This window comes from Mrakia frigida (genome assembly GCF_051309035.1).
Source record: "Mrakia frigida strain ATCC 22029 unplaced genomic scaffold BDY24scaffold_44, whole genome shotgun sequence".
Classification (NCBI taxonomy): Eukaryota; Fungi; Basidiomycota; class Tremellomycetes; order Cystofilobasidiales; family Mrakiaceae; genus Mrakia; species Mrakia frigida.
The window spans coordinates 160,195-173,126 of record NW_027481237.1 but is presented as its reverse complement, the minus strand read 5'-3'; the positions used below and the strand labels follow the sequence as shown (position 1 = coordinate 173,126).

The 12,932-nt window shown below is 54.8% G+C and overlaps 5 protein-coding genes across 5 annotated transcripts; 2 read left to right on the top strand and 3 right to left on the bottom strand.

The window, feature by feature from the left end:
- Positions 1-620: 620 nt before the first annotated feature.
- On the bottom strand, positions 621-4,083 carry DBP10 (ATP-dependent RNA helicase DBP10; the record flags this gene model as incomplete). Its single annotated transcript, XM_076637592.1, has 7 exons — positions 621-686; positions 794-1,373; positions 1,457-1,569; positions 1,668-3,162; positions 3,228-3,323; positions 3,390-3,816; positions 3,966-4,083. 7 exons carry the CDS (start codon positions 4,081-4,083, stop codon positions 621-623), a joined length of 2,895 nt encoding a protein of 964 aa, XP_076492657.1.
- Positions 4,084-5,231: 1,148 nt separating this feature from the next.
- Positions 5,232-6,392, top strand: BDY24DRAFT_366900 (uncharacterized protein). Its single transcript, XM_076637966.1, has 6 exons — positions 5,232-5,588; positions 5,653-5,753; positions 5,831-5,880; positions 5,941-6,015; positions 6,110-6,190; positions 6,289-6,392. The coding sequence occupies exons 1-6, from the start codon at positions 5,385-5,387 to the stop codon at positions 6,336-6,338; spliced, it is 561 nt and encodes a 186-aa protein (XP_076492656.1). The 5' UTR covers positions 5,232-5,384; the 3' UTR covers positions 6,339-6,392.
- A 1,136-nt stretch (positions 6,393-7,528) lies between these two features.
- On the bottom strand, positions 7,529-8,792 carry BDY24DRAFT_403250 (uncharacterized protein). The gene is made up of 6 exons (XM_076642343.1): positions 8,621-8,792; positions 8,375-8,466; positions 8,247-8,299; positions 8,033-8,135; positions 7,816-7,925; positions 7,529-7,694 (listed from the first exon to the last, which is right to left on the bottom strand). The coding sequence occupies exons 1-6, from the start codon at positions 8,678-8,680 to the stop codon at positions 7,615-7,617; spliced, it is 498 nt and encodes a 165-aa protein (XP_076492655.1). The 5' UTR covers positions 8,681-8,792; the 3' UTR covers positions 7,529-7,614.
- BDY24DRAFT_403248 (Tctex-type family dynein light chain) lies at positions 8,793-10,193 on the bottom strand. The gene is made up of 7 exons (XM_076642342.1): positions 10,071-10,193; positions 9,916-10,004; positions 9,797-9,855; positions 9,641-9,721; positions 9,476-9,517; positions 9,251-9,339; positions 8,793-9,054 (listed from the first exon to the last, which is right to left on the bottom strand). The coding sequence occupies exons 1-7, from the start codon at positions 10,086-10,088 to the stop codon at positions 9,007-9,009; spliced, it is 426 nt and encodes a 141-aa protein (XP_076492654.1). The 5' UTR covers positions 10,089-10,193; the 3' UTR covers positions 8,793-9,006.
- A 182-nt stretch (positions 10,194-10,375) lies between these two features.
- Positions 10,376-11,339, top strand: BDY24DRAFT_218990 (uncharacterized protein). Its single transcript, XM_076636549.1, has one exon. The coding sequence runs from the start codon at positions 10,484-10,486 to the stop codon at positions 11,255-11,257; it is 774 nt and encodes a 257-aa protein (XP_076492653.1). The 5' UTR covers positions 10,376-10,483; the 3' UTR covers positions 11,258-11,339.
- The last annotated feature ends 1,593 nt before the right edge of the window (positions 11,340-12,932 follow it).

Below are 12,932 nucleotides of genomic sequence, written 5' to 3'. Positions count from 1 at the left end.
CACGAAAATCCGCAAGAGGATCGAGGAGAGAAGAGCCCAGAGGGAGAAGGAGGATCAGGAGATCATCCCAGCAACCGAGAGCGAAACCTCATCGTCCGACGAAGGCGAGAAGAGTTCACACAGGGACGGGAGGAGGAGGAGGAGGAGGGGTGGGCTCTCGATGGTGGAAGAAGGACATTTAAGAGATGATGGTGGTTTGGGAGGAGGGAAGGAAGCGATGCAATCCAAGGAGGAGTTTTGAAAGCTGACAGGGGCTCGAGCGGAGGCAGCGTCACCTGAATGATTGTTCTGAGCGAGAAAAATTACAGCATTTGAGCAGATCCACTACAGGAAGAGACGGTAGGTAGGCTGAGATGATGAAACACGAAGAAAGAGGAGCGTTATCTCGAGGTGAGTAGTCGCGTCGCCCACGCTCGAAGCTCATTCCCAGCTCGACGACCAGTCTCGACTCCGTCTGCACTCTGAAGTTCGGAGCGATCAACTCAATTCTAATGGTTTACGCTCGAGCCAGGTTCGCTTTGGGAGAAGGCTGAAAGGTTGAGCGAGAGCGTGCATAAGATCGAAACCAAAACATCCAAACCAAAACCAAACGGGAACCAAGATCGTAAAGAGTCCAAAAACTACTTCTTTCCTCGACCCTTCCCTCCCTTCCCACCCTTGCTCGGTCGAGCGTTCTTCTCCTTTTTCTGTAAGAGGATAAAGCCCAAAAGGAAAGACGCGTCGAAGTCAGCTCTCTCTCTCTCCTTCTCTTCCGAACGAGCGACGACCTTGACCAAAGAGACACAACACTCACCCTCTCCTCGATCTGTCTCTTCTTCCTGATCTGATCCACCGTCCTGATCTCGTTCTTGACCTGACCGACACTCTTCCCTCCAGCTCCTCCAGGCATTCCCCTCCCTCCTCGTCCTCCCTTCCCTCCCCCGGGCCCATCGACTCCGGTAGCGGCGTCCTTCTTCTTCTTCTCGATGATCCGAAGCTTTCGATCGTAGGTGTTGCTCGTAGGATCCAAAGGTTTGGCCTCGGTGATCTTGTTGTGTCGGAATCGTCGTCCGTCTCCCGCTCCAGGTCCTCCTCTCGACGCGTTCTCGGGTTCGGCGTCTCCGACTCGAGGAAGCGACTTCTTGTTCTTGACCTTCCACTCGTCGAATCGTCCAGACTTGAAGGTAGCAGGTAGACGAGCTCCCGACTCGGTCTTGACGATCTTCTGGTTGTCGGCTCCGGTTCCGTCTCCCTTGACGAACTTCTTCTTCTTTCGGTCCCAGGTGATCTGAGAAGCCTTCTGGACACGAGAGACGATTCCGTCGTCGCCGGCGAGGTCGAAGGTGGACGACTTGGCTTGTTCGGCGAAGGTGGCTCCGTCTCGCATCGAGTATCTGAAGAAAGAGGGAAGAGGGAAGAAGAGAGGTCAGCTTGGTTCGTTCGAAGGCGCGTCGCAAGAGAAAGACGAGAAGCTCACCCCTTGGTATCGTGTTCGGCTCCAGACTGGTAGTGAGACATGTAGAACTCGGGGTCCTTGTATCCAGCTGTCGAGTCGGTCTTCGGTCGCTTCTTGGAGGTCTCGAAGGCAGCCTGGAGGAAAGAACGCGTCGAAAAGCCGAACAAAAGTCAGCTTCGTCTCGATCGCGAATCTCTCCTGACCATCGAACGAAGAAAAGACTCAAACTCACCTCGAGAGCATCCTCATCGGCCATCTCCATATCCATCTCCTTCGGCATTCCGTACTCGTCCGTCTCGTCCTCGGCGTTGTGATCCTTCTCTCCAGCGGTGGCAGCTCCAGGAACGACCGACGTCAAGGCGACCGCCCTCCTTCCGACGGCCTTCGAGAGAGTGGCTCGTCGATCCTGCATCATCTGGAACGAGGTGTTCTTTCCTCGAGCTCCGATCTCGAAGATCGTCTCCGCTGGACGGAACGAGTTGACCGAGGCGAGGAGGGAAGCTCGAGCGGCGGCGACGGCGACGAGGTCCTGTTTCGAGGAGGTCGACGCGACGGCGTTGGAGGAGGAGGGGGTGGGATCTCCGGGGAAGACGAAGGGAGCTTTGTTGGAGGGGATGATGTTGTTGACGGCTGAGGCGGCGAAGGAAGGGTGGACGGCTGCTTCCTCTCCGATGCTTCCAGCGAGTCCCCACGTCGGATCCTTGGTCATCTCCTTCGACCTTCGGTAAGACTCCTGACTGGCCTTTCCCTGCGATCGCTCGTACATCGCCTGACCCTTCTTGACGACCGACTTGAGCAACGGCAGCGAGGGAGTGGCCTCCGTGAGGGACGTGGTGATGTACTCGAAGTCGGCGTCGATGGAATCCCTGGGGATGGTTCCGAGGTACATGGACGCGGCATCGTCGTAGCCTGGTTGAGCTGCTGTTCGAGAGTTGACGAGGGATCGACCGAGGAAGAGTTGGAGATCGAGGAAGAAGGGGAGTTCGGTGTTGGTCACGAAGGAGTAGGCGGCTCCCTTTCGACCTGCTCGAGCGACTCGACCGACTCGATGAACGAAGACCCTGGATCCTGTTGGGAAATCGTAGTTGATGACGTTCTCGAGGACTGGGATATCGATACCACGAGCGGCGACGTCCGTAACGACGAGGATGCTGGTTCGTCCGCGTCGGAATCGATCCATCTGCTGCTTACGAGCGGTTTGGTCGAGGGATCCGTAGATGTGAGAGACGGCGTAGCCAGCGGTGATGAGGAGAGTGGAGAGGTAGTCGACGTGATGCTTGGTGGCGGCGAAGACGAGGGTTTGATGAGGAGCCATTTGAGGGAACTTTTCCTTCTTGAAGAACTTGGATGGCCCTCCCTTCTTGTAGTCCCGCTTCCCTCCCTTCCGTCGATCTGCTCCAGGCTCGTCGTCGTCGTCTCCTTCCTCGTGCTCGTCCTCCGAAACGGGCTCCTCTGGGTCTCGCATCGGCACTCCGATGACCTCTCGAAGCACGGAGAGAAGAGCGGCCTCCTTCTCTGCTGGCTTGACCGAGAAGAACGACATCTGAAGGTCGTTACTGATCTTGCTCTCGGCGTCGAGACGGATGAGACGAGGGTTCTGGAGTCCGGCTTTAGCGAATTCGACGAGGTTCTTGGGGAGGGTGGCGGAGTAGAGGAGGGTTTGACGCGTCGCAGGGAGACGGTAGAGGATTTCCTGGAGCTGAACCTCGAATCCCATCTCGAAGAGTCTGCGAAGAGGAAAGAGGGAGAGGTCAGCCTGGATCTCGTGATGAGTGGGAAAGGTATAACTCACCGATCTGCCTCGTCGAAGACAATGTACTCGACCGAACGAAGATCGAGGTTCATTTCGATGACCAGATGAAGCAGACGTCCGGGAGTCGCGATGATGCTGCAGAAGGAAGGTAACACGATCAGCATTTCTCTCGCTCAGAGAGTGCTGAGGGGGTGTACTCACACATCAGGATTGCTCGAAATCATCTCGAACTGCTCGTCCAGACCCTCTCCTCCAACGACGAGTCCCCACCTGAGCTCGTTTCCTCCCTTCCTTCCCGAGTCGTCGTCTCCGTCGTCTCCAGCGTGATCCGCTCCTCCTCCACTCTTGAACCCTCGAGCCATCTCCTTTCCGACCTTGAGAATCTGAACTGCCAGCTCTCGTCCAGGACACAGGACGATCGCTCGAGCTCCGAAAGTCGAAGAGTGTCGACCGTGAAGTCGTTGAATGAGGGGAGCGACGTAGGCGAGAGTTTTTCCTGAACCTGTTCGAGACATGGCAACGATATCTCGAGGAGGAGAGGAGAGAGCTGCTGGGATGGAGAGTCGTTGAATGGGAGTAGGGGTTTTGTACTTCTTCATGATCGATTTGAGGAGCGAAGGGAGGAGACCTGGAATTTGGAGAGGTCGAGGGGAGGAAGGAGGCGAGAAGGTCAGCTCTGCCCGGTCTCCTCCTTCGACCTCGGACTTTGAAAGCTCAAAAAGAGCTCCTCCGAGCCCCAGTCGATATACCAGCAAAGGCATCAGGATGGAAACTCACCCATAGACTGGAAACTTCCTCCTCCGGTAGCGTCCTTGACGTTCTTCCCGTTGTCTCCCTTCTTCGAGACGGCACTCTTCACGACAGCCTTCCCGTCCTTGAGGTTCTTCTTCTCCATCATTTCGACGATGAGATCTCCATCGCTAGCATCTCCATCCTCCTCGTCGTCGTCGTCCTGTCCAGGAACGTACTGAGAGCCCTTCTTCTTCCCTCCGGCGGCGTGGAAGATGGCATCCTGGGACGGCAGCTTGGATCTCTCCTTCCCCTTCCCTCCCATCTTGGAACTGCTAGGCATCCCTCCCGAGAGAGCAGCGGTGATGTCCATCTCTCCTTCCGAGTCGCTCGAGCCTCCAAACTCGTCGTCGTCGTCCGAGTAGCCTCCTCCTCCGACCTCCTCGTATCCACTGCCTGAGCTCTCTCCATCCTCGCTCGTCTTCCTGGGGTTCCTGGGTCGAGTCGAACGAGGTCCTCGAGGGAAGGTCTTGGCTGGCTTCTTCTTGAATCCGAACTTGGAAGCTTTGGACTCTCCCTCAGCCTCGTCGTGGTCTTCCTTGAGGGAGGATCGACTGGGAGCGGGCTTCTTGAGGGAAGCAGCGTGTTGTCGACCTGCTTTCGCTGACGAGAGCGTAGGGAGCGTGGTTCGTTTACGCTTTCCGTTGGCGGGGGGTCCCATCTTGATAGGAGAGGAGAAAGGGGAGGGGAGGGGAGGGGGGAAGGAAGGGGAGAGAGAGGGTTGAAGGGGAGAAGGGAATTTGGAGGTGAGCTCGCTCGAAAGAGTTTCTTAAAACCTTTGGTTCCCTTCCGACCTCCCCTCTTCCCCTCCTTCCCTCTTGACTTCCATTCTCAGACTTTGCAGGACAAGAGAACAATTTTATCGAGTATCCAGCAAAAAAAAGAAAGGAGAAAAAAATACCCTACTCGAAGCTCAAAGCTCACGCGTCGCGGGCTTCGACCTCTGACTCTGAGTTCTCATTCTGAATAACTGGCACTTCGTTCCCTTCTTCTCGCCTGGGAAACTTCAAAGCAGGACCGTAGTGAACTTCTAGGTTGTCAGAGGCAAACCACGTCGCATATTTTCCTTTCAGCTCGGCCTCTCTCGCGTCGCGTTCGGACCCTCCTCCCCTCTCCCTCCCCAGCAACCAGATCTTCCCCTGCTCTCCACGTTCTCAGCGGCGCAACTCCGCCTTCAGACTCTCTCCTGTGCAACGTCGAAAACTCGCAACAGAAAAGGCCGACGCCAGCCAGCGAACGAAGTTCAACCCAACCACCACCTCCTCCCTTTCCCTCCCCTTTCCTTCCTCCTCGTTTCTTTGGGCCGGACCCTTCCCTCTCTCTCACTTCATTTAACAATCTACCTCTACACTCCTTCAACAAGCCGGTCTTACTCTCCTTAAACTCCTTACATCTCCCTCCTCAACGATGTTTTCCGTCCCCTCGCTCTTCATCGGTCTCCTCGCCCTTCCCTCCCTCCTGTCAGCCGCTCCCATCCCCATCGCCACCCTCAAGGGTCGAGACTTCCAGCCTCGAGCCACTGCCTGCTTCATCACTGGATCAGTCGCTCTTCCTGCTGAGGTCGAGAGCAGCGTCGCTCCTCTCCTCGCCGCTCCGGTAACGTGCAGATCTGTGAGTTCGGCTTTCTTCCCTTCTTCAACGAGCTGTCTACTCACAACCAACATCTATCTCCCAGGGATTCGCCTTTTCCACCATTCCTGACGTCGTGAGCGGAGGAATCTCGTACTCCAGCATCGACTTTCAAGGTAGTTCGAGCTCGCCGCTAGGCTTCGCCCTGTGAGTTGCACAGTACCCCTTTCGTGCTTCATGGAGTTCGATATTCTGACGAACTTCCTTTCCTCTCCAAAATCCAGCGGAGAGTTCACCAACCTCGACCAAACCGTCCTCCAGAATCAGTTGAACGGTTCGTGGCTCGATCCCCTCTCTTCGCTCAAGCTCACTCCTTCGTTTTCGTCCCCACTAGTCTACCTCGCGGTCGAGGCTGGAACCCGTTCTCTCGGAGGAACTGCTGCTTCTGCCTTCCTCGGCAAGCTCAAGTGTGCGTCCTCGTCTTCCTCGTTTTCTTCGGTTGAAAGACGCGTCGAACGAAAAGCTCACTCCCCCGGTCCCGTCCCCTCCTCTTCAAACCTCAGCTCCCAAGTTCTTCCTCCAGTTCCAGATCGCTAGGGTCAACGAGGCAAACGGTGTCGCTGTTGGAGCTGCTGGAACCGTTGGTGAGCTTTGCTCACACTCAGCATTCTTTTGAACGCAAGCCGTTTTCTGTCTCTGCTTCCTCACACCGTCTGCTTTCTTTCTCTTTCATCTTCACCAGCTCATCAGCTTCAGAAGGTCCAAAAGAACAGCGCTGGAGCTACCGCGTGAGTCCCAATTTTTCGACCGCGTCGCGTCGCGTTTCGAACCCCCTTTGACCTTTCCTATCTCCATCCTCGCAGCGCCGAGCTCGCACAGCTCCTCACCCTCTCCACCGCTCCTGCTTCCGGCTCTTCCTCCGCCGCTGCTACAACCAACGTCGCCGCCACTTCTTCCACCGCGTTCTCTCTTCAAAAGTACGCAGACTTCCAGATCTCGTCCGATTCCGCTGGAACTGCTCTCGCCAAAGCCAAGGCCGTCTTCATCGTCCCAGGAGGGAACGCTGCCACTGTTTCGCAGACTGATATCAAGGCTCTCGCTACCATGGTGAGTGTCAAACGAACACGCTTCGATCCTCTTTTTCTCGCTGACTTGCACTCTTTTCGTTTCTTCTCATCGAGCAGAGATCCGCCGCCGAGGCTGCTGAAACTGATTTCAGTTCGTCGAACCTTCTCATCTCTCCATCTCCTTTGATTCGAGGATCAAGTGAAACTGACTTCCCTGTCGACGCGTCTCAGACTCCGCCATCGCTGCCGCTGGAGGAACTGGAACTCCCGCTGGAGCTGCTCTTCAGGTCGGAAAGATGTAAGAGTACACCTTTCTTCGCCTCCAACCTTAATCAAACACTGACGAACCTTCTTGACGATCAACAGCCAAAACAAAGTCCTCAAGCGTTCGTTTCCTCACTATTCCTCTTCCTTTCCTCTCTTCTGACTTCCAGCTCGCGTATTTCTCAACCAGTCTTCGGCCTCGTCCAAATCAACACCATCAAGCTTGCTCAAGGAGGAGGAGCTGACGTTAAAGCTGCTTTCGACGATGCTAGGTTCGTCGTCTCACCATCGTCTTCCTCTCGCGCTCGTCCGCACATGCTCACTTCCCTCTCGTTGTTTTCCACCAACCAAACAGCACCAAGCTCGCTGCTAACGTCAAAGTAAGCTTTTTCTCTCCTTTCGATTCGAGAAGGACGACCCTGACTCTCTCTCCCACACCTCGTTTCGTCCCCCCTTTATCCAGCTCGACACCGCCGCCGCAGGAAAGGCTACTACTGCTATCCCTACCTCCCCTGCTGCTGCTGCCTTCGCCTAGTTTTGCACCCACCCATCCCTCCCTCCACCCTAGTTCACCCCGTCTCTGCGAGAAATCAGTCGAACTCGATCAATGATCCTCCTTTCGCCACGCGTCGTCGGGCCTCTCGAGAAAGAGGTGAAGAGAGAGCGACGGAACTTCTCGTTACAGAGATCGCACTGAATTGAGATTACTATATCGTACCGAAAAGCGTCCTTCTTCTCTACTTCTTCTGGTCCTCAGCCCTCTTAGCGGTCATCTCGTCACGCTTCGCGGTGGAGGGGAGGAGGATGTCCATGGATCCTGAGTTTCGAACGCACGCACGACACGAAAGAGAAGGTCAGCTTGAGCTGGACGAAAGAGACAAGGTGCAGTGCACGTAGGAACGCGCGGAAATGTTGTTGTTGAGTGTTTCGGTACTCACGGTGCTGAAGGTTGAACTGCAGGAGAGGGTACTCCTTCCCGTCGGATCCCTTCTGGACTTGGTCCTTCATAGGAGCTTGCTCGACGGCGGCGATGGCGTGGACGAGAGATCTGGATACACAATCCAAGCAAGGTGAACGAGTATGGATGTCAGTGGTCTGGGGGACGAGAGGAAAGCAAAGCGAGGAAGGACGGAAGGAGGGAAGTCGCGAGCTCACCCTTTCCCCAGCTGTCCGTCGTCAAACGACTTCTCGAGCTTAGCCACCTGAGCAGGCAGGAAAGCAGCTACACGGTAGAAGGAAGTGGTTGGTTCTTTCTTATCTGCGAGGAAGTCCGTCCGCAAGAAGAAAAAGAGGTCAGGACTGAGAGGGAACCAAAGAAGGAGGGGAGGAGGAAGGAGAGAGAGGAGAGGCGTTGAGACTCGAGACGAACCTCCATTGGGGTCGAGTCCGAACGAGCTGGGGTTGTCCACGGCGATGGTGTATCTGAGCGGAGTCGAGGCGAGAGTGAGCTCGGGGAAAGAATGCGATGGGGAGAAGACGGGAAGGAAACGGACGAACGAGATGTAGTCCTTGTCGTTCTTGTCCTTGAAGAAGTCAGGATCTCGAGCGAGTCGTCCAATGAGCTTGATCTCAGCGAGGGTGGAAGCGGACTGTATACCACGAAGCGTATGAAACCAAAAGAAGCCCAATGTCAGCTTGAACGAAGAGAAAGGAAGGAAGCGATCAAAGGGGCAGGAAAGGGAGAAGGAGGTGAAAGGAGAGTTGAGCTTCGAAGGAAAGGAGGACAGGAGAGGGAGAACGAACCCGTTGAGCGAACAGAGGCTGGACGATAGATCGGGAGACGGTGGATCGGAGGAAGGACATGGCTGTGGAAGGAGAAAAGGAAAGAGAGAAAAGGAGGGAAAGGCTGGATGGAGGTTGGGAGAGAAGGAAGGGAAGGTGGAGCTTTCGAGAGGGTGAAAGGGCTCGCTGGGAAGGTCGTCAAGCAGGCACGCGTCTGATCTGGCTTTTCGTACAGAGACTGAGGTGGGTCTGATTCTGTCTGTGGGGAAAACGTTCGCTTGCAGAAAAAGTCTGTGGGTCCAGTATCGTTCAAGCTCGTCATGATCGTTACACGAAAGTCGCCTCTCTTCTCTCCCTTCTCCTCCTTCAGAATCCCCAGAGATCTTCCGACCAGATGAAGATGAGACTTAGTAGCACCGCACTGCGAAGGCGGAGACGACGCAAACGAGGGAGTCCTGAAGGTGAGAAGAGAAAGGGGGAGGAGATGGTCAGCTCGAGGACGCGTGAGAGAGATCGATCGGAGGTGATTTCGGGGAGGAAGGGAGGCAGAGAGCTGAAAAGATATTCACAGAGCCAAATGATAGCTTCTGGGTACACCGAAGATCGGCCTAGAATTGCTAGGGAGAAAAGAGAGACAAGCGGGAGACTTACATTCGACCAAAGCTCGGTCAACGACTGATCGCTCTCTTCCCAGTGCGACGACATGCCTGCACGTCCTCCTTGACCTAGGTTCTCGTTCACTGCAGTGCACAACAAAGTAAGAGACGCGAGAGGGGGGTAACAGACAGAGGGGGAGAGGTTTCGAGAGGTCAATGGGCTGGAAAGAGGACGCGAGCTCGCAAAGGGACTTGAGCTCGAGAAGACGATGGGACGAACGATTTACGATCACGATGAACTTGAAACCTGTTGGCTCAATGACTGTGAAGTTACAAGAGAAAAATCATATCAGCTTTGTATCTCTTGGAGGAACGAGAGGCTGAGGAGAGGTGGGAGAGGAGGGCACGGAAGGAGGAAAGAGGGTGAGCTCGAGCTTGGACGAACCTAGCATCCGTTCCTTCACTCTCGCTCCAATCTCCTGCACTAAGCTTCTCGAGCGATCCTTATCTTGATCCCATGTTTTCCCTGGAGACGAGAAACAGCGAGGAGATGTGTGAGTGGGGAGAACGAGCTCGAAAGAAGGGAGGGAGAGGAGCTGACCCGTGAGTAGCGAGGTCAGGAGCTTCTGGACGTAGCTGGAGAGTTGAGTGGTGTCGAACCTAGAGAAGATGGAGGTTAGATGAAAGTTCTGGATGTATAGAGGGTGAAAGCCAGCTCACTTTGGACGTGATGGTGAAGAGGAGGGCAGAGAAGAAGAGTTGGGAGAGGATGCTCCTCCGTTGGCAGAGGTCGTCGTTGAAGAAGGTCGCTGGAGAGAGAGCAAATATAATCAGTATCGAGACGTGAGGTCCGAAGAAGGGTCGAACGAGCTTACCATAGATAGGGAGGTCATTTGCTTGTGATGGTTTGACGTCAACTTGAAAGGAAGGGAAACGAAAACAAGGATGAGCCAAGGGGGCGTCGGAGTCAGAATTCTGGGTAGAGGGTGGGACAAGGGTGCCCCTCTTCCCTTGCGCCTGACGTCGACCTCACCTCCCCTTCCCTTCCTTCTTCTTTTCGCCAATCGACCCATCCACCACCACTTTTACCTCTCAGCGACTCTCCTCACTCTCAGGTTCCACTGGATACCTTTCTCGAAACGATTGGTGGTCTACAGCATCCGTTATCGTCGTTCCAAAGCTCGACGTCCCTTCCCTTCCCTCCATCTCCCTCGCCAGCCCTCCTTCTCTCGCCCTCACGCGTTTACCCTCCCTCCCAGCTCCTTCATTGTACCTTCATCACTCGCCCATGATCCCTAGCTCGATTCTTCTCACTTGGAATCTTGGTTTTGTCGTTGAATTCGAGGCTGGATGGAGGAGTGAAGAGGGAGGGAGGGAGGAGAGGGAAGGAGGAGCTCGAGCCTGGACGAGGTCGTTCTTTCACCACCTCCCGCTCCTTTCTCGTCACAATTTACATTTTTTTGAAGCTTCGGATGGATTCTCGGGGATGGCTTTGGTCGGGTGGGGTGTTTTTTACTTCATTTTTGTACCTTTCGTTTTGATGGGACGTGGGTCTATTAAATCTAAATTGTCGCTCGATTTCAAGAATCGAAGGAGGTGGGACAAGGGTCTCACAGCTTTGTGGCGCACCCTTGTCCCACCCTCACCCCCATTTCAGACTCCGGACGCCCCCTTGGATGAGCTCGAACCCTTTTGCTCCTTCCCTCCAAACACCCTTCCTCTCCCTACTCCCCTTCTCTCAAATCAACCTTCTTTTTTCGAAAAGGGAAACGATGTCCTCCCCAACCTCATCCTCGTTCGACCATCGACCCATCCTGGCTACTTCCTCCTCTTTCCATACGCACATGAGCCCTTCGCCGGTCCCTCGAAGACGCGTCCCTTCCTCCTCCTCGAACCCTTCCTCACCCACGGCAGGAATCTCGAACGGATCGATCTCCAAAGGGTCAGGAGCAGCTGGATTCTCACCTCCTTTCGCTACGGGAGCTGGAGGGTGGAGTGCAAAGGAGAAGGGGAAAGGAAGGGAGGGAGAGCTGGAGAAGCAGCAACAGAGCGGAGCTGCTGATCCTTCTCGGAGGATCCCTGGGCTGGCGGTCGTGATAGAGGATGTTATAAAAACTTCGAACGGAAGGGATAAGATCTTTGTGAGTACCATGTCTTTTCGTTCGAGCTCTTTGCTTCGTGAGAAAGAGATGGCAAAGAAGGGAAGGAGAAAATGGAGAGGTCAACTCGAGCTGACCTCTCTTTCCTTCCTTCCCTTCCTCTTCCCTCCTCCTTCTCGCCCCTCTTGACTTTTTCGGTCAACTAGAAACTCCTCCAATACACCATCAAACTCTACCTCTACACTCGTACCCTCCGAAAGTTCAAACCCTCACCGCTCGACATCCGGCTCAAGACCACCCAGAACGGCCTCTCGCTCACCCGGTTCGTCCTTCTCCCTCCCGCCTGATCTCTCTTCGACCTCCCTCCCTCCCTCCATCTTTATATCCTTGCTCCTCCCCAAGATACCCTTCTCGTTCCATCCTGACCACTCGCTTTTTTCGTTCGTTCGTTGCAGCCGCTGCCTCCTCCTCTTCAACCCTCTCTCCCCTTTGCTCCATCTCCTCTCGCCGCTCGAATCCTTCACCTCCCTTCTCCCCGATACCATCGATCTCATCGGAGGTCTCTCAGACGACGTCTACACCCTCTCAAGGCTAGGTCTCGTGGGTCCGAATCTGGGGTCCAAGGCCGATAGGTGGTCGAAGTGAGTTCTTCCCAAACCAAACCTCTCTCTCCTTTCCCTCTTTCTCTCCGAGCTGACCACTACCCTCTCCTTCCTTCTTCCCCTCTTTCCTGTCCCTTTTCCACTTTTTCTTCCTCTTCCCCTACTTGCTCGTTCGCTTTTCCCAGTCGATTCTGGCTCCTCACAACGCTCATCTCCCTCTCCCACCTCTCCGTCTCCACGCCCTCCCTGACCCGTCGGATCGTCTCGCTCGAGAAACATCAGGAGGAGATGGGTCTGGAGCTCACGACGGATCATACCGGTGGGGATGGTGGACTTGGGGATGAGTTGAGGAGGTTGAGGAGGGAGAGGGAGGAGGAGAGGTGGAGTGCTATGTGAGTGTCGAGATGAACGAAATGAACAGAGGGAGGAGAGAGAGACGTTGGAGGCTGACTTTCGACGGGGGTTTTTGGTTGACTTTACAGGAAACTATGGTTTGATTTCGTGTTTGTCAGTGAGTACCTGGCGGACAGGAAGGAGAGAGCGGGTTGGGTTCGAAATGGAACTGAACTGACGCGTCGTTTTCTTCCTTTCCCTCTTTCCCTCCCTCGTCTTTCTACTTCTCTTGAACAGTGTTCGACATCATGCACTGGAAGAAATTCAAGGAACCGATACAGATCTTTGCTGGCTTGGGAGCTGGGTTGATCGGGTGAGTTTCGTTCATTCGAAGGTCGAAGGAGGAGAGGAGAGCGAGAGGTCGGAGTTGCGAGGCGTTGCGAGTCGCGAGAGGCAGGGGAACTTGAGCTGGACCAAAGACTGACTCGATATCTCTTGGTTTCGGTGTCGTAGAACTCGCAAGCTGGTAGTGAAACATCGAACGAAGTTGATGAAGGCTTGATCGTCGTCTCGTTTTGCGCTTCGATTCGCGTCTAGCTCGTTCTTTCCCGGATGCGTCTAGTTAATCTATACCCTAAAGCTCTCTTCTCTGCTCTCTCTCTATATTGCATCAGCTCCCGTCTCTGCTGAGAGAAAGAAAGAC